This window comes from Saccostrea echinata, unplaced genomic scaffold (assembly GCF_033153115.1).
Source record: "Saccostrea echinata isolate AGI-Se365-2 ecotype Australia unplaced genomic scaffold, CSIRO_AGI_Sech_v1 ptg000033l, whole genome shotgun sequence".
Taxonomy (NCBI): Eukaryota; Metazoa; Mollusca; class Bivalvia; order Ostreida; family Ostreidae; genus Saccostrea; species Saccostrea echinata.
The window spans coordinates 1981825-2003880 of NW_026889782.1; the positions used below are offsets into that span (position 1 = coordinate 1981825).

The 22056-nt window shown below is 31.3% G+C and overlaps 1 protein-coding gene across 1 annotated transcript; it reads left to right on the top strand.

Moving 5' to 3' along the window:
• Positions 1 to 13654: 13654 nt before the first annotated feature.
• On the top strand, positions 13655 to 22056 carry LOC133198961 (uncharacterized). Its single transcript, XM_061334861.1, has 6 exons — positions 13655 to 13882; positions 18355 to 18489; positions 18755 to 18967; positions 19701 to 19756; positions 21531 to 21668; positions 22017 to 22056. The coding sequence occupies exons 1-6, from the start codon at positions 13655 to 13657 to the stop codon at positions 22054 to 22056; spliced, it is 810 nt and encodes a 269-aa protein (XP_061190845.1).

Below are 22056 nucleotides of genomic sequence, written 5' to 3' on the forward strand. Positions count from 1 at the left end.
ACCCAGAGAGATGCGTCACATGACAGAGTGAGGTGTCATTGAGCATAGACATCTAGTCGTCTATCTTCTTCAAAAATATCGAACCTGAATACAACAAATTAACTTGTTTTTCTATTGGGCAGGAAGCAAACGGCATGAAGTACAGCTCATATCCTTGACCACTGAAATCAACATGTGAGTAAAGAGAAAATTTGGACTGTACAGTGTAATCCAAAGGATCTTTTCCTGCAGTTACCTTGAGACCTACACTGCAATGCAGAATGTATCTCACTGCAAACTACATTCTTCCAACAACCAAACAGAAGTTCCCAAATAAAAAAAAGAAACTAACCTTACTTTAAAAGAAATGACAGATTAAGGGGAAGAAGGACATTAAGCTGAAAAAATACTTATCGTTCAATTTTTTTCATATCTTGTTTATTTCTAATTTAGTATGTCCAACATATCTTCAGTCAGGGGTGAGACTGAAATCCGTCATATTTAAAAATGATTGATAATTGTCATTTCCTCTAACTACATAATGTACATGTTTTTATTTTGTTTGTAAATATGACTTGTTTTCATCATATTTCCATTTCCATGTGATTTTTTTTCCAACCCATTTACTACAGTAATAAGATATAGTACACTATCCTGCAATGGACCCATGTGTAGAGAAACATCTTGACAAACAACTGAAATCAAAATAAATTAGTGCGCCCCGTAAAACTAACGAGATAATTAAGTGCGCCCAGACCTAACAATTTGATAAAAAATGATGAAATACAGTCATATTTATTTTTAGAAGTAACTCTATATTTCAAAATAAACTCCAAATAGTTATGGCTGTTTTTCATCATTATTCTACAAAACGATGAATTTTAGTCATTTTTAAAACTCAAGTTTATGACAAGAAATCATCATTTTTAAAAATGATGATTTTCAGTCTCACCCCTGACTGATCTTAAAGCAATAGTTATTATCACGATTATTTAGAGTAACTCCCCTTTATTGCGCTCTCTTACATAGGAGTTTGACATAGTCTAAATCTCGCGAGATTTTTGGGTACAACGTTTTGAAGGTAAACAATGCCGATGCAGAAGGATGAACAAGCGATAATTAATTACGACAATGTTGAATTTTATCAATTTCCGAAGGTTGAGGGTGTTAGAAAAAAGTGGTTGCGATATATAAGACGAGACAGTTCTTCTCCGTAAGTTTGCGAAATTGCTATCTTCGTCGTCACACTGGTGATAATTTAGCTGATCAGCCTCCTCACACAACACTCATAACTCCTCTTTCTTCTTATTCGAGTGACTTAAGCCCTGTGATCGTAAAAAGGTGACAAGTTCTGGTTTCTTTCTACATGTACCTTTCAAATCCATATTACCAGCTTCGGTAGCACCACACATCTATAGCGACATCATTGTACCCAACCCGTACGCATAATGGAGTTCTGATTCTCCATGTTTCTGAGCCCATCATTGTCCATTGTGGGTTTTTTAAGCATACAAAAAAATATGTCAGTGGACATGTATCTTTTAAAATATTTCAGAGTATGAATACTTCTATGACTCTGCATCTGGGTAGGGGGAAATTACGTACCTTTTAAAACAACTTAAACAGCAAATACTTAATTTGCAAAAAATTCTATCATTCAGTATTTGAAAATTTAGTATAAATATCATTTCCGCTTTCAAGAACTTTCACTAACGCGTGATATTCTTTCCTAAACATAATTAGCATAATAGCATCTCTCAAATAGTGACCTAGATTCTCATGTCACACATAAGCAAAATAAGATATACCTACATAAGATTTTCGTCATCAGCCATGCAGAAATAATTTTTGTGTTCCCCATTTCTCAAAATATCTTATCATACACTGATTAAGACCTGCTTTTACATAATAATACCACCCCTGTATTCACCGAGATGATCTTTCTGTACTAATAGATCGTGTATGACATCACCAACTTGTTGCAGTGTAGGGAAAAAGAGAAGTGCAACATATTCCATAATTTAGTAATGTTTACAAGAATGTTTGTTTAAACTTTTTACTGTGTCACCTGCAGAGAAGAGCAGTACTTTGGGATCACTTTACCCGAGATCTGTCTATCTGTCCGTCACTAACACCTTATATCTCGAGAACTGTGAGAGGTATGGATTTGATATTTTGCACACATATATAAGCTTGGCACTATAGTCTTTGTATTTTACCATGATTACTGACCTATTTATTCTTGAACTTGACCTCTGACCTACATTTAGAAATAATTGAAAATGCCGATATACAACTTTTAATATTTAAGATGTAAGTTTATGCTATTTAGCATGTGCACTGTTTGTCATTAAGCATTTTGAAAAATACCAGCATTACAGTCTACTTGATCTTGACCTTTGACCTACTTTGCAAAATAAATTGCAAAGGGTTAAATTTAACTTGTGTCTTTTGAAATAAGAGAGGCAGGGATTTGATAATTAGCATTAATACATGTTTAAGAGCTCATGACAATTAATGTACTTTGACACTGGATGAAATATAGTTACCACAAAAACTGAAAGTTAAGTACTATGAAAATACATCGGGATCGGTATTCCAATATCATGGATGGTGTAGACTGACAATTGCGTTAAAGACAAACTCAAGTCTCTAGCTTTTGAAGAATATTGTAAAAATAATGTAGTAATTAATTGATAAATAATTATATATATATTAATTTAAATTTCATTTAATATCCATTTTAGCTTTGATTGGTTGGGGATTTGTATTTCGATTTTATTGTCAGATCGCAGTCTTACAATCAATGGATTTTTTTTTCGATAAACTTTATGCAAGTAGCAATTAAATACCTGACCACTCTTAGATTTAGTTACATCTTTAATGAAACTAAAAGCAGGCGACACATGCGTTCCTTGGAACACTATAGTTATTTTTTTATACATGTAAGATGGTAATTAAATCAAGTAAAACAAATTGTCGAAAAATTATACAAGAACTGATGGTTTACACATTTTGCACTTTTATAAAACAGAGACTATGACGTAATTATAATCACAGTCATGTGACCATGTATCCTTCATCCCCTAAAGCTGCAGATTAAATGCTGTTTGTAATAAAGAGCATTTAATCTGCAACTTAATCTTCCATTAAAGCAAGCTTACTTTCTATTTTTTGGGAACATCTACACCATGACATCACAACATCCAGCCGTAGGTTAAAAATTTCACTTCTTAGTCTTTGTTTACATAAAAATATTACTTACCTATGATGTCACCTGACATCATGGTCTAAAAGTTCCAAATGTCATGTCACAGTGCGAATTGAATAGGTGAATATAGGTTTAAAGTAAATAGCTATCTGGTAACGAATACACAACTGCACCCGCCCCAACGGTTGTGCCATCAACATATCTTCATTTCAATGAAAAAATATGTAACATGGTCAAAAACCTGAGTTGACACAGTAGTGTTATCACACTAACGCCATTCCAAGTTTTTTCTATGTTTAGAACCCGTGTGCACCTGAATCGTTTTTCACACCCCAAATCAGGAAAGAAAAAAAAATTCAAGAGTCCTGAAAATAATGATTCTGATCAAAATCTTCCAATTTTTCTATATAATTGTCTAGAATATGTCATTTAAGGTATAATATGACCTTTGAGTACTATGATTTTGATAAGATTTTGATAAGGATTTGATCTTTCTATGAGTTAAATATACTTATAACATGATCAAATGATAAAGGAAATCAAATAATAATGTCATTTTTATAACTATGTCTATGTTTTATTTTTTTGGATTGTATGGGTTTTTTTCCCAAAAGGTAGGTATCTTTTTGGGTGGACACTAAACAGAGAAGAAACTTGCAATGGCCTAACGATATAGGAGTCATTATCAAAAATCGCAGAAATAAAATCTCACAATCAAATTATGACCCCTGGTGTATGATTTGGCCACTCTTGGTGAATTCAAAGTTTTACAGGAGTACAAATATGAAAATTCTTCAACATTTTTTTTCTCATTAACAAGCCATGATCAGTCATATTTACATGGAAGCATACTCAGATAATGTAGATTAAAATTTGTTCAAATCATGATCCTCAGGAACAGAGTGAGCCAATGGGAGATCAAAGTATAACATATGAATACATAGAAATTTTTAAAAAAAATCTTTTTGCCCAGGAACACAAAAGCCATGATCAGTCATCTTTAAAAAAAAATATCTTCACAGGTAGTATACATTTAAGTTTATTCAAATCATGACCCCACAAAGTAGAGTGGGGCTACACTTGTTAATCAAGATTTCATGAAAATATTTAGGTAATGATGATCAGGAAGAGCCATTATTAAACATTGTGGTGCATGTGCCTCTTTTTACATTACTTAGAATTTTTAATCAAAGAGTAGATTAATCAACACATCAATAGAACAATATGTCTTCAAATTTTAGTGATTCTTTCCATTTTCACTATAACATACAGATATTTTATTAGCAAAAATGAACGGTTTTTGCAATTGCGAATTGAGCCTAAATTCTGCCTTACACAGGGCAGAGTAAAATCCCTGAAAACTGAGTATAACTTTTGTTTAGGGATGGAAAAACATACTACCATAGTAACATAATTTATTGGGTCCTTCCTGTTACACTCAATTAAATATGTATCTATCTATCTATCTATCTATCTATCTATCTATATATATATATATATATATATATATATATATATATATATATATATATATGGTGTAATGGTAATGCATAACATTTTTTCATTTTTCAAAGTAATTGGGTGTAATGTGTAATGGATCCATCTTTCAATTACATGTAATGCATTACCTTCAAAAATATATCAGTAAACAAAGCAAGGCCATTGACAGTTTTTTTTTTTAAATTATTATTTATAATGTTAAAGTCTTAAAATTAAAATTTCTAATCATATCTTACCATTTTTTTAAAATGTTTATTCAATGGTGATTGATAGACAATATACTAAATAATTGTTTTAATGAAAAATTTCTTCAAAAGACAGTTATAAAATCAATTGAAGAGAGTCAGAAAAAAAAATATTAAAAGAAATCTTAAGGTTTCAAAGATAGCCACAAAACAAGTGACATTTATACATGTACTATACTGTGATTACCAATTAAGATACAAACTGTATTTTTCAAGTTAATTTTTTGTTTCTTTTCACAAAGTCCATTCTGGTAAAATGGACTTGGAAAGCAAGATACAAGATCAGCATGATCTACTTGAAGACACAAATGGAAACTAAGGCCAAATGTTAATATTGATATTGTCTATCATTCATTTTTGATAGCTTTAGAGTCACCTCTAACGTCTAACCCTATATCTAAGTACCAGTAATTATCACCTTTGATTGTGTTAAATTTATATCTTCATTGATTATGCCTGTCCTGCTAATTACGAATGCCAATTAATTAAATTATTAATACATACTTGTTTAACAATTATCAAATTATCTGTTAATTAAATATCACTTTACATAGAACATACAGTATGAAATGTTTATCATTTATTTAAAAAAAAGAAAAAAAATAACATCAAACACTGTACAAAACCTACAACATTGAAAGTGTTCTGATCCACTTTCTTTGTCAACTGTACACTGGTAAACTACATGAAGATGATAAGTGAATCCAAAATCCAAATATCACTCTGACTTAAAGACCTGAGGGAAAGCATATTAACCGAGCACAAAGACTGAGGAAGTTAATTTATGGATATATATAAATTTATGTTTTTCTCTTATAAAATGTAATGTGTAATGTAATTCATTACTTTAACAAAGTAATTGTAATTTAATTTATTACTTTTCTGCATAAGAGTAATGGTAAAGGTAATTGTAACGATAAAAATTCCAAAGTAACTGTAATTTAATTCTTCACATTTCAAAGTAAATATATATATATATATATATATATATATATATATATATATATATATATATATATAGAAAGCACAAAGAAATTCACTTTTATAAGGATACCCACTTCCGCCCCAGCCCGGGGTTGAACACTCGACCTACAGAATCTGTCTCCTAGCAGTACAGGAACAGCGCACTAGACCGCTCTACTATCTAGGCAAGTCAAAAAACTTGCTTTCGATTCCGATAGTTATTTGGAATAACTGTATCTCACTTCCATTCTCAATGACCGTGTAGTGTAGAGCAGCGCCGTGAGAATTCCATCCACTTCTTTTTTAACAGTAGACTTTCTATATTAATATTTCTTCACTTAGGGCAGTTATGTTAGTTTAACAGTTGTTGTAAAATGTGTTATATATATATATATATATTTATCCCATGTTTACCCCTTTATCCCGTGGATATGACTCATTGGATAATTTTTTCATAATCCACAGTTTAGTGCAGTTGTGATGTCACAATGGTTTTTGCAGTAGCGTAAAGAAGTTAAATAAAGTTGAGTCCTATATAAAACACTGTAAAACATTGGTTGTGAAGTATTAAACATGGGATAAAAAGAATCTCCCATGATTTGTACTTGGATATGACTTTTATCCAACTTGTTGTGTGTTTTTATCCCCTCGCCAAGGCTCGGGGATAAAAAACACACACAACTCCTTGGATAAAAATCATATCCAACTACAAATCATGGGAGATCCTATATATATATATATATATATATATATTTATCTATTTATATATATGTATGTGCTTGAAAGAAAAAATCTCATAAATTGTCCATTTTATAACAATCCCTGTCTTTCCTGTTACAAACTTATATTAAGAAATCCTTTACTATAAAGAATTAGCATTTTATTATTGAAAAAAGAACAAAAAAATAGAATGAATTTTACAGAATATTAATATGAATATCATATTAAATCTCACAAATTAATGAAAGACCATATTTTTTCTGATTTTAAGAAAATTTGTCCATACTGTTACAATATGGTATGTCTTTCCTCTTACAAAATAACTTTTTATGTTTTAACATACATATTTGAACCATTTAACAAGCACTCACTCGGGATGTATTCATTTTACATAATACTTTATTAAAAATTGTTTGAAAATGAATTGCTAGATTAATGATAACATAGGTCTCACATCCTTATTTTATGTAATGTTTGGCTTTCCTGTTACAAAAATTGTCTTTACTGAACATTACAAATTAACACCTAACAGGATGGACAATAACATGATAGACAACCAAGATGGCGGCCAAGGGAAATAACCTGGAGAGAAAATACATCATATGAAAACTACCTATAGACATATTTTTTTACTACTGAGTAAAGCATACTTATATTTTGAACATTTTCTTCAAATGATCAAATTTGAATGAATGGCATCAACAACTTAGCTTCATGTACATGATACTGAGGCTGCTAATAAGTATGGAACCAAGAAGGTTCAATCTAAATATATCTTCTTTCTGTTTTTTCATTAGCGTAACAGGAGAGACAAAAACTCATGGGACACACATTTTAGTCTTCATATTTACAAGACAACCATATTTACAGAATTTTAAGTGTTTAATAGCATATATGTTAAGAATAGTTTTAGGCATACAAGGAAAAAATGAGAAAAAAAATTAAGTGGACTTGCACATTCAACCCCATTCAACCGCTGATACTAAAACAAGTCCCACGGAGAAAATAAGTCCCACATGAGTCCTACGTGAGTCCCACAGCAAAGGAGCGAATAAATACATATAATAAAGGTTTACTTTGAAAGAATATGATATTTATTTGATCATCTATCAAAAAAAATCTGATAAAAGGTACTTTGGTGTGATAAATAGAAGATTGTAACCGTCGGACCATAGTCAAGAACGATAACTCTGTTTAATGTAAACAATGGTTAAGAACAGTTCATCAAGATCTTGGCACTGCTAAAGCGCTCAACTTTTTTCCATGAAAATAAGTCATATTGATGTGTGTCTAAAAATAAACTTTTTTTTTTTCAAAAAAAAAAAGGTAGTTAATTGAAGTTATTTCTGAACTTAATTTGTTCTTCTGTTTAACTTGACTTTTATTTGTTTGAAAATATTCATTAAACATATATGTACAATATTTCATTTTTATTTTAATATTATATTGTTTTGTCTTACAAATCAAAAGTTTTACTTTGGTTTTATTTATTTTAACAACAACTTTGTTAATTTGCCTGACACCCATGACAGACTTATGTTTATTGTGTATATACACAGAGACCTATAGAGATACGTTCCTGATATACCTGTACACAACACCTGGGGGTTGTTATTCACACCTTTCCATCACCCTTAAATTGCATTGTTTTGTTTGTATACCTATTACAATAATTTTTATAGTAGATAGGGTACAGTTATTTTCAATTGAAATTCAAATTAAACTTTAAATAAAGGATTTTATATTTTAATTGTACATGACAAAAATGATAAAGATTATAATTAATTAAGAATATTCTTTTTGATCATATAGATAAAAACATTCCATGAACAATAAATCAATAAAAAAGAATTGTGATTTAGAATAGACTTTCAGTATTCTAATTATACATCTACATGTATATGTGCCTGCTATATGAATTGAATGAAAAGGAGTATTAAAATGTTGTATAAGAATAAAAAGCCAAATGGTGACAATTCAATGAAGAAAAAAGTTAATAAATAGGTTAAATATAATTATTTGTTTATTTAAAAAAAATAGTTTTATAGTCACTGCCATTAAAGTTTTGCAATACAGATACCAGACGAGTTCTATGTTCAATTTTGACAATTGTCCATTATCCATTGAAATGGAAATATAAATCAATTAATCCACTAACACTCCTGTGTGTAGAACTTGTCAATATTGGAGAAGCAATGTGAAATATTTCTTACTAAACTGTGAAATTTATAGAATTTCAGAAGTTCAGAAAAACTTGAATTTTATTTAAAAAAAAAAAAAAAAATATTATATATATATATATATATATATATATATATATATATATATATATATATATATATATATACACAAGAAAAAGAAGTTCATATGTTGATTTACTCAGAGAAAGATCTGAGAGATCCTCTCTTAGTAGATTTAGATTAAGTGCACATAAACTTGCAATAGAAAGTGGTAGATATATTTCCACATCAAGAAAGGAAAGATGTTGTAATGCTTGCAATACTGGTGTGATTGAGGATGAAATTCATTTTCTTTTTCACTGTAAATTTTCCTACAACCATGAATATTGTAAAACTATTTATTTATAATTTGATCAGGATCAAAATCGACTATAGATGCTGTTTTTAGATTTTGACAAGTCATTAGAAAGGCTACAGGAAGCATATAAATCGGGGACATAGAGAATGGAATTTTCATAAAATCTTATAATATTTTCTTTCAATGCAGAATATATGTACTTTAATATGATTAATCTATTAGGCTTTGTTTTTGAACCAGAGAAATATGACTGACACTGATATTCTGTTTGTATTTCTCGAGGAAAAGTTATAATTTATATGGAAAAAATCAGTATTAAACATGTTAGAGTTTTGTTTTAAAGAAAAATTATAAGAGTTAAAGAATAATTAAATAATTATGTTAGCCTGAAATGAAAATTGTTACTCTGAGTGTCTGACACTAGACATGCTAGATGGCTTGTTACTTGAGGCAAGTGTAGGAGTTATTGTTCTTTGTAAAAGATCATAACAAACATCTTGAACTTCTACTTTTTATGAAAAAAAAAAGAAAGAAAGATAATTATTATTAAATAATAATAATATCTATAAATATCTGTTTTCAAAAACTACTAAATTGTTGTCATTATTGGTGGGACTTGGAAATTGCACTCAAGTTATGTGAGGATGTAAGAGTCATCGTTCTTTGTTTTTTATCCGATCAGAATATGCTTCTAAACACTTTTTTTAAATGATTTTTTATTCAAAATATATTTAAATAATGATAATCTATAAAGATATATTCTTAAACATTACTAAAATATCATATTTCCTGGTGGGACTTATTATTTTTCTGTGGGACTCATGTGGGACTTATTTTCCCCGTGGGACTTGTTTTAGTATGTCCCCATTCAACGCAAAGGAATGTAGGACATCGCAAAATATATACATATTTATAAATACATTTTTCTCTAAATGTATCATACAGCAACAATATTAGTATTCTGCCAACTATAAAAATAATGTATTCTAAATAGTAAAGTAAAAATTTATATAATTTTTACTTCCTATACTTTTTTATTGACTTGTGACCAAAATGTTGGTGGATTTTGATAATGACTCATACATCTATACGTCCCTGCTACATTAAATCAGATAACCACTGTTAAAATACTTACTTTAAAACTTTCCAAGCACCTTTTTGATTGCAATAACAATCTTTATCTTCAACTATTCAAAGATTAACAAAGACTATGCTCAAAACTTTCCGAAATAAACAATACACGTCTCAGGAATCAGTAGCTCTCTGCAAGTTGCAACACTTGGAACGCTGCCGACAAGAAATGTCAATGACGTCATGGAAAATTAAGTCGTTCAGAAAAATCTCGTTCTGCATTCCATAGGACAAAATTCATCAGACTTTTCTCAGCATTAAATTTAAAGGTCGCCCGAGACGACTTCGCACTGGTACAGGAGATAAAATCTTCGAACGAATGCTCTTGGCTCAATTGGCAACGAATATTTCCATCTAGGGGGACGACTATTTGATTCTGAGGGAAGGGGGGGGGGGGCTGGCAAATTTTGACTTCTAATGCTTCATACCTATGACTTTTCATACAGATCTGCGTTTTCGAAGGGGATCTGCGTTTTCTAGGGGGGATCCCAGGTCCCTTTTAACTTGGTTTAGTATATCAATTTAATAACTCTGCAAATTCCAGGGGAGTCCAGACCCCACTGACCCCCCCCCCCCCCTTAGATCCCCGCATGTATAAAATGAACTTGTTAAAATATCTGCTCCCTGATCAAAAATATGCATTTTGTGATTAAAATAAATATTATTTTGGTGTCTTCAAAATAAGATAAAAGCATCTTTATTGCAGGAACGGTATAAAACTTAAATCAAGGAGACAATCAATTATTTAAGAAATTAATTCCTATGAATTCCATGTCGTACATCCAAATCACTATAATGCAAGAGTTGGAAGATGTGTTTGTGAAACACTGATGCCACAGTTTGGGAGCTTATGGTGAAGGGTGCAAATTAGTCTCCAAGGTCAAGGTCAAGAGATCAATAAAGTCGTTACCCAAATACACAAAAAGGACTTGTCTCAATGAATATACCTGCTTCTGAAAAGTTGTGGCCAAGGTTAATTTTTTTCAAAAGCTGGTCAAACTCTAACGTCAAGGAAAACTTTTTTGGTATCAAAAGAAAGGTTTTATCACAATAAATATACTTGTAAAACATGAAATTCCTATAGTTCTTCTTTTTTTTTTTTTTATTGACTTTAGACATAAACAAACACATACATACATATACATAGACACACCACGGCTGGAAAGCTTACATACAAATTTTTAGTAATATACATGAAATACAAAAAAAAATTATGATTACACAAAATATACTAAAATAATAATATAGATGACATAAATTTATCTATATGTTTATGCTTTCAAATATCTGGTTCCAGTTAGTCCATCTTCTTTTATACACATGAAGTTCATTGTTAAATTTATACAATTTTTCTTCAAATTCATAATACATATATAAGTATTTAATGATATGTTGGATAGTTATATTTCGGTTTTTTCTTGATTGTTGAAAAATGTACTGTTTAATAAAAAGCAGTATAAGATTAATAATTGTGTCTTCTTTAGAACAAACAAGTATAACTGTGCATACTTCAAATTTTATTATTTTTCCAGTTTTTTCAAATATCCAATCTTCTAAAAGAGACCACGGTGGGTTAACTTTAGGACAATAAAAGAAAAATATGTACACTTGATCAACATTTTGCTACTTATATTGACATAAAGAACATAGATTATTTTCTCTCATTTTTGACAAAAACAAATACTTATTTGTACCAAGAATCCTATGTATGATTCTAAAATTAAACCATAAAAGCCTTGTCTTTTGATATTGAATAATATTTTTTATGAACTAATTTCCAATTCAATTCCTGCTGTAACTGCAGTTCTCTAGCCCATTTTCATTAACACTTTGGTGAAGTATATACACGTAATGACAAATATGTATCATAAATTGTTTTAGAACTTTTTTTTATCTTTATTGATGATTTCCACAAATTTTGGCTGATAAGGTCTTGTGACAGAATTTATACTAACATTTCTAACATTTGGCCAAGAATGCAAAATTGCCCCTTTTACGCCTGCGTATATAGTATAAAAGGGACTTTTAAAGAAAATTCTTTAACAAGATCACCAAAGCATATAAAAGATATAAAATTACCATTACTATCAAATAAATCACCAGAAAGTCCTTACTCTTCAAAAATTAGAGTCAAAATTATTTTTTACAAGACAATCAAGTAGGTCAAGGTTAAAGGGTCACATTCGTTGGTATAAAAAGAGAGGACTTGTCACAACAAGTATATAAAGTATAAAAACCATAGCTACAACCAATTAAAACTTATTGCCACGGTTACAGTTTGGTACATTTTTGCAAAAGTGGGCCAAACTACAAGGCCAATGCTAATGCCAAGAGGTCAAAATGTTCTAACCCAAAGAAAGGTCTTCTCACAAGGAATACACATGTGAAATATGAAATAACACACCTCAAAACAATTAAAAGTTCTGGGCAAAGATAAAGTTTTTGCAGACAAACAGACAGACAGACGGAAACTGTATGTCCTAATTTTTTAACACTAATAGTCACACAAACATGCAGTTGCCCAACAAGATACTAGATCCTATTAAAACCGTCTTGTATTAGCAAATGACATTATGTGGTACTCACCACAGTCATACCGGTATAATCGATAGGCGATCACCAAATACCTCAAATTAAGCACCAGACTAGAATCCTACCTATAGTGTAATATGGTCCGTCGCATTAGTTTTTCTCCTCAATACCCGGTTACAATAGCAAGTTTTAACGATGGTATTTTTTAGACTAGAAAGAAAAAAAATATTCACATTTTCTTACACATACGAGACTACTATAATAATTTGTGTTTTTTTCTTTTTTTTTTCTCTCCTTTTTTCTGCTTGTCAATTTTTTTAGATAATCTGTCAATAATTTTTCCGACACCTTCTCCATTTCACTTTCTTTGATATAACATTTTACAATGTTTAAACAATTCCGACAAGATGAATTAGTTTATTATGGTTCTAATTCATTTATTTATTATAAGTATGCAATACACGTGACTCATAGGGATCGGAAGTATATTGAAGGGGGGGGGGGCTAACTTAAAGTAAGAGGGGGGTTAAACTAAGAAAAAAAAACTCCAATTTTCAATGCCCAATATTACATGTATGTCTATCTGCAAAAAAAAGGGGGGGGGGTAAGCCGCCCTTACCCCCCACCCCCACCCCCTGGTTCCCACGCATATGTGAATATGACCTCATCAAATCAAAACAATGAGATTCCGTCCTATAATGGATCCGCCTGTTCACATAAAATTATTTATTGGAATAGTATTGGATGAGACTGTTCACATGATGCTGACATCATTTTCCCGCCAAAAAACACAAGTATATATTGTGTCACTCTAGAAGAATCGCTCAAAAGCGAGATGGCGTCTGGAGGAGTAGAAGCAAAAGTCTATGTAGTATCGGCCTCGCAAGAAAGGAAAACAGACAAAGGAGAATATCGGTTGACCGTAGTATTCGACAACACGAGTAAGGAGATGAAGCAAATGACATTCCCTCTAAAATTTAAAGATCATCTCCTGACGGGGAAATTTTACCTGATTAAAGCCGTCAGTATAGGCGACACTATTCGCCTATACGAAACTTCCCGGGTAAGAATAAAATTATATTTCAAGACAAAAAACTTGTTTAAGGAAAATGTTGCTCTTCTAAGTGAAGTATGAAATGTCGTTTAAATAACAAAAATATCTTAGGAATTCTACTTTAGTCACTCTTTAAAACTCGTCTTAAAATTACACCCCATTGCTAGTAATATAAGAAGCCTGCTAAAGACCTAGTAGTCTGACAAAATTATTCGTCTTCGTGAAAAATTAGGGCCTACGTTTTACAATTGCATTAGGCTAACGTGTCCCAGCTCGTCTAAGAAAGCAAAATCTTGACTTCGATCCCAAGACAGAATTTTATCAATTGGCGCCTCGCTGCAGGTACAATTTAATGTAAATTTCTGGTAGAAAATTTGATACACAACTGGACGTTGATGCATAAAAATTTGTTACCTGCGCTAAAATTTTGGCCTCTCGGAAGACCATGGGCAGGCACACGGTTATTTTGAGCATTGCAGTTGAAGTTTAATGCCATGTTCATATGAATCCGCATTAAAATTCTACTTCGCAGTGAAAATGCATTAATTCTGTGGAATTGCTCTTCCATGCTCCTGAAAATAAGCAAACAAACTGCATGGTTATATTGATGAGACGTGCCTCTTTCAAAATTGTCAAATTAAATATTCAATTTCCGTTCTCTAACTTTTGTAGGGATGCATATATATATATATACAAGATTGAAATTGCGCACACATATGCAGGTAATTTAATTACCAGAAAATACAGATCAAGTTTGACAAAGAAATTTTAAACTAATAATCATTGTAATGGCATTTGAAATTTTGTTCCTTACTTCAGGAGCATTAGTGCCATTACGACACTTAGAGTCTTCAAATATTTCATACTTAATTCAGATAGTGCAGATTTAAATGTTCAAATCATAATCCCTGGGGGCACCATGGGGTAACAATACGGGATGAAACTTTTATATAGGAATAAATACATGTATCGGAAAAATCTTCTCAAGAAGAATCAAAGCCATGATTAGTCAGACTGAAATAGAAGCATTCAAAGACAGTTTAAATTGATTCACCTTAGTTCAAATTTCAAGCATTCCCCCCCCATCCGCCTTGTTGATAACTTGCATGAAAGTTTACACACACTTTCTTTAAGCATGCAGGGATTAATCTAGGTTTTGGAAGAAATTACCTTTTCTGGAGAAATTGGAAAAATCATCTGGGGTTCTGGGGGTCAATCCAGACCCCCAGGGGGTGCAGGGCTAGCACAATTGGGGGACCCAACTGAATATCATCATTTCAACATACCATTTAAAGTGCATAAAATAGCAAAGAAAAACCATACTTCACATCTTCTGAACATTTTTACTTTAAATTTCCACTTTTTATGAAGCAAAACAATTGATCTTTTCAGCTCACCTCAAGTGAGCTTTTCTGATCACCCTTTCTTTGTCATTCTTCTGCCTGTCCGTCTGTAAACTTTTCACATTTTCAACTTCTCAATAACCACTGAACCAATTTTAACCAAACTTGATACAAATCGTCCTTGGGTGAACGAGAGTTGAAATTGTAAAAATGAAGGGCCAAGCCCTCTTCCAAGGGGAGATAATCAAGAAAAGACAAAAATAAGGTGGGATCATTAAAAAGTCTTCTCAAGAACCACTGGACCAGAAAAGCTGAAATTATCTCAAAGCATCCTGGGGTAGTGTACATTCTAAATTTTACAAATCATGACCCCAGGGGGAGGGGTGGGGCCACAATAGGGAATCCAAGTTTTACATTGAAATATGTAGTAAAAATCTTTAAAAATCTTAACAACCACTGGGCCAGAAAAGCTGAAACTTAGGTAGAAGCATCCTAGGGTAGTATAGGTAAGAAATTATCAAAATCATGACCCCCAGGGGTAGGGTGGGGCCACAATAGGGAATCCAAGTTTTACATTGAAATATAGAAAAAGAAAAAAAAACCCTCTAAAAATCTTCTTCTCAAGAACCACTCGGCCAGAAAAGCTGAAACTTAGGTAGAAGCATCCTGGAGTATTGAAGATTACAAATTATTAAAATCATGACCCCTGGGGGTAGGGTGGGGCCACAATAGTTATTACATTGGGGAAAGTCTGGTAAAGAACAGCAGGGCCAAATTACTCAGGTCAACGTTGTGGCCCATTGGCCTCTTGTTATCATTGTCAGGGGAATTAAATTTTTACTCATCAAAAGGGAAAAATGGGATATTCAGGGGAAATTTCACTTGGGCAAAAATACCGAATATCGGTAGTAAATATGCTTTAGATAATAATCCCTGGCATGCCATATGGTGGGTTGACTTTCTATTTGAATCTGATGTCAACTTCCTGTTCATCTGTCTGTATAATATGTAACAAATTTTTGTAACAGTTTTCTCAGGAACAACTCATTACAGATGCTTGAAATTTTAGCACTCTCTTTGTTGAGGCATGCGATATGTTGGGATTCATTTTTGTATGAATCTGATTTCAACTTCTGTTTATCCATGCATCTGTCCATAACTGAACATGCATATGTATAACAGGGTTTATACTTAACTCAAATTTCCACTAACCATGTGGGCTCCTAAAGTTTCTAAATTTGTTAGCCCAAAATCCCTCTGATTTGTTTTAACCCTTTGAATGCACTGGGACAAAATTAGATACCAATTTAATGTAATTAAATACTTTAATTTGTTTAAAATGAAAATTGAAGTTCTTATTACTATGTAAAATCAAATACCATATTAATATTCGATCATAGGAAATGAAATTCAATAAACAGTTACTACCCTTTTTTACAAGGTAATATGCATAGTCCCTTTTTCTGGACATTGGACTATAAAGCCTAGCTATTGATGAAGTGACACTGACACATGAATAAGATTTTTTTTTATTTAGTTTAAATTTATAATTTTTGAAACATCTCTGAAATAAGATTAGGCATCTAGTAACACTTCTTATCCATACGATTGAGTAATTAGAAATAATTTATTAATAATTGTATATCTATCACATATCCATACATAATGGAATGCAGGAAAATCCGATTAGGAATTTAAAAAAAAAGACAATCCTTTTATAGATTTCACAAATCATGTGGTACTGGTAAATAGATAAGATGAAGGATATTTACGAAAAATAGGACCTTGCTACTTTGATTTATTTAATTGATCGGAATTTTTAAGGCAAAAACCAGAGGAAAACGTCTGTTTTTCAATAATGAGACTGCGAATGAATTCTGGACCTGCAGATTTTTAATTCGCCACGTGAGCGAACAAGTGCTAAATTTTATGAGCAGACCACACCAAATTTTACAACTAGTGAGTGGGCGAGTGCTAAGTTTAAACCCTGTAACGACATGATACAGTCCATATATTCACATCAGAGCAGGATTATTACTAGTAAGCATTGTTTACTTTGACAGCATACTAATATTATGGTTAAATCAAACCCTAAGCATTGTTTACTTTGACAGCATATATAATGATTAAATCAAACCATTAGTATATAAATACATGTGTGACGGATTTGACTTTTATTCAGCATTTAATTTAATTGTCTTTCTTAGAATATAATTACGTGGTCTCTACTACATTTTCCAATAGTCATCGCTGATGTTAAATTTTAGTCCCATATTTATAACTCTATTTGTCTTCACAGATGTTCAAGTTAAATTTACTCCCATATTAGTTATCATTCCGAACTTATTTTGGTTCCTGAATATTCATTGGTTGAAAGTTTGCACTTTCAACATATCAGAAGTCATTTTAGATATTCACAATATTTACTATTTTAAAGCTAGCTAGTTAGAATGATTTTCATTGGTTAGAGTTTATATATAAACCCCAAATTTACCCAAGTTCAAGTTTCTCTTCTTTCTAAAGGGTTTAATCCCTAAAATGTACTGCCCATGCAGTTTCATTTTTTTGTTTAGGACATGCATGGTCTAAATAGTGTAAAATATAACTAACTTCTTAGCTGGAGTCACATTAGTTCAACGATGAATTGGATATCCCTAGGCCTTTATAGTGTTATTTATAATAAATAAATTGCCTTGTCCATTCTGTAATAAATTTAGGACTTAATTTAGGAAATTTTCAGTCTACTTGCATCAAGAGTCCCTCTACAATTTCTAGGGTGTTTTGTGGAATCTCTTAGGGTGTATGGAAGCTTTCATCTATTTTTATACATTTTTCTTAGGTATCACACTGAGAATTATAAACATAATAACTGTTAAAATTCAAACTTTCTTCTCATTTCAAGGTGTTGATCATAGTCTAGGAATCTCAGAACCTGGGTTGAATAAAACAGGACCACTTATTGTACTTTTACATAGTTATGAGCGTGCTTAGTCTGTTCCTTAATTGGTATTATTTCATAAAGTTGAAAGATAATTTTGCTATTCATATATACTTTGGGACAGATTGGGTACACTTTGCTGCCATAGACAACCTGGTTCCCCGTTTCACTTGTATTTTAATGTTTCCCACTTTTTCAAGGTATTTGAGTGTGGAAAATTTCCGCTTGAAATGGATAAAATTAAGAAGTACCTAAACCCTCCTGAACTTTCAGTAGAACAAGTGTTGGAATCTCCACAAAAGTCAACAGTTAGTGTAAAAGGAATCCTCCGTAATGTAAGTTGCACTGAATTTATCTGAATAAAACTTCAGCAATATAGTTGCTGTTCACATTCATCCATTATATTATTTCTGATGAGATATTTTTTAATCTCAAGTGATTTTTCCTAATCTTATCTCTCTCAGAAAAATTGATACTTAAGGGTCAAAAAAGTTTCAAATATTAAAGTTAATTTAATTCAACTGCTATAGAACTTTTCCTGCATTAAATACACTAAAGCAGTGTTTTACAAATTAATTTAAATGAACACTTTAATTCTAGTACACAGACATACTTACATCACCTAACAGTCAGAGAAGGGAAATTACATTGGAGTCCTTGCAGGGTGCAAGAAAAGTTGTCTGCAAGCTCTGGGGGGAATGCGCAAAGTATGAAATGCCTCCAGTGGACACGATAATATCGGCAACAAATGTTCAAGTGGATCAGTGGAGAGGAGAAATCTGTCTTAATTCCAGTGTGTTAACACGTTTGAAGGTAAGAGAGTCTTTAAAAAAAAGAAAGGTCAATCATCTCCAACTTGTTCTGTAAGTCATCATAGTGAAGAAAAAAAACATTAATATCTCCTCATTCTCTACAAGCACTGTAAAATTTAAGCATATATATATATATATATATATATATATATATATATATATATATATATATATATATATATATATATTCCTAAATTGTACACATTTATATACCTTTTCTCTGAATCACAGAGGATGTATGCTAAACTTTTTTCATAAATTTATATTTCATTATAATACTTGAGGATTATTCTTCTATTTCATGCAGAAATAAATTGATTCCTTTCAGATTAGATATCAAGCAAGTTAGGCATAAGATAAACATATTTGTAATTAGGGTCCTGAAAAAATATGGAAGACCTTTGCTATACAAATGACATTGCCTATATTAAAACAAATTGTTCCCATAGAGGTATATTGATTTGCCTATTTGTCTTTTTCTATGTACATCTATAGATACTTTTGAGGTGGTTTGATAACTCAAACCATTTTCTAATTTTATAAGGACAACTATAACTAATATTTTTTGTATGCTACTAAGTACTAAGTGATCCTTGGCTTACCAATTAATGTTTTTTTAAGTACAATTTGAACATTCTGTCACAGCATTTCTATGTGTCCAACCTATGCCATATTAATTCAGGATGACCATCATTTTTGATCATGGAAAATGAAATATTGTTTTATTTATTTAGGAAACTCAAGAAGAAGGCAAGTTTCAAGGAGAAGTTGAAGCGTTGGAGGTTTCTGAGTAAGTTTTATATGCAGTAAACTGACATTCTTGCATAATTTATACAACGTCTATACGTTTTGTATCCCCTACTTAAGAATAATAACTAAGCCAATTTCAACCAAACCTGTTACAAAGCATCCTTGTATGAAAGGATTGAACCTTGTGTTCACATGAATAGCCGAAATCCTTTACAAGTATAGAGAGATAAAGAATGAAAACCACTGCTGCAGAAAAATCATTAAGAAAATAAAATGCAGACTCTTTAGTTTAGATTAATCAACTTCTTTCAAACCATATATAAACCCTGGACTAACAATGGAGCCAAAGGAGACATATTAATATTTAATTATCATGATAAATCTACAATATGTAATACCGGTACTATATGTACAACAGAGCTCAACATTAACGCTTGTCCACTTGTACACTACTAGTGAAAAAAATTACAGACAAATGTATATTGCTGGACACTTCTCTGATTGGACAAGTGCATTTTAATGTAAAGAAGTCTCTAAATATTAAAAATAATGCCTGTTGAAAGTTTACCGGTACATTAAAGACGCAAACGGTATGCAAGACCAAACTTCAATCCTGATATGCATCACTGTGCAATTGAGTTTACACTCATTAACTAATTGCATACTACTGCAAAGGCATGGAAATTACCCGTTACCGTCTTACAAAGTTTGGATTCTGTTAAATTTTGACAGCATTTAAGTTGTCAGGACAGAAAGTCTAGATAAAATGTTGTTATGTGTTTGTTCAGTATTTTACACAAGCATTCAGAGAGAATTGCATCAGCAATATTAGTCCCCTACTGGCAAGTATAATCTGGTCCCCATTAAAAATGCTGTAATTCCATATTTAAAAAAAATCATTGAAGTGGAACATAATGCAGACTGAAGTGGAACATAATGCAGATTTGATCTATAACTCATCAAGGTAGACTCGCATACTAAAAATCAGCTAAATATCTATCTGAAAGCATTTAGAAAAAAAAAAGTTCAGAAAATCCTAACCTTAAAATTAAAAAAGTTGTAATTTCCTCAAAAATCAGTGAAGCTAAATGAAATTCAAAGTGATCTGTAACTCACCAAGATACATTCACATACTAAAAAAACAGCTCAATATCTACTAGCATTTAGGGAAAAAGTGCGAAAAACCCTTAAAAATTAAAAAGACCATAATTCTTTCAAGATTAATATAGTGGAATGAAATTCAAACTTGATCTGTAACTCGTCAAGATACATTTGCAGACCAAAAATCAGCTCAATATCTGCAAATGTTTAGGAAAAAAGTGCAGAAAACCAAGGGGAATAGACAGACAGAGGGACAGATGGACAGACAGACAAACTTGGGAAACCTGTAGTCCCCTCCGGTTTCACCCGTAGGGGACTATAACATCGTGCACATGTAATGGACTTCAATTGTTGTCTTTGTTACTTGTCCAATGGACAAGTAGCAAAGGAAATTAATGTTTAGACCTGTACAAGCATTTTAACACACTGTACAAACATTTTAGTTTCATAATTATGCCTGTAACTTAAATAACTTCAGAATTCTGTTAAATGGAGACTTTATTTTTTGGTATTTTCACATCAAAGTAAATGTTACTCAGATCAAGGTCATTGGAAGTTCAAGGTTATAGTCTAATTGTCCTTGCCCTTGTCAGGAATATTTTGATTTACATACATTCATATTCTTCTTAGAACATCACATTAACTTTTAAATATTTATCAATAAATTAACAATTTTTACAAACTTTTCAAATTATTTCTTTAAACGTTTATAGAAACTACAGTTACATCATTGTCAGTGGGATGACACTAAAGGTCCGTACAGATATGATACAGACCATCTTTGAAGGCTTGACCTTCAAAGAGAACATCAATGTGAAAGGATCTGTGAAAGGCACCACTGTAGTGGATATGTAAGTATACATCACTTTATGAGCGTTAATATTTTTGAAAATGTATTGAAGTTTGTGAAATGTAATAACATTTTTTGCAACATTTCATTTAAATTCTTTTCTTTAGAAATAATGCAACTTTATAAACCCAAATTTAATAAATTTTAATTCCAAAATAGATGGCAAATTCTTCAAATTAGCACACTGATTTTCAAAATTATGTTGCTTTAAAGAAAAAAAAATACTGGTTACAGAATAGGCAAATATCAATATCAATATATATATATATATATATATATATATATATATATATATATATATATATATATATATATATATATATATATACTTTTCCTTTTTTAATTGCAGCCAGCGCTTCAATCCCGCCAAAAAGACGAAGAAAGAATAG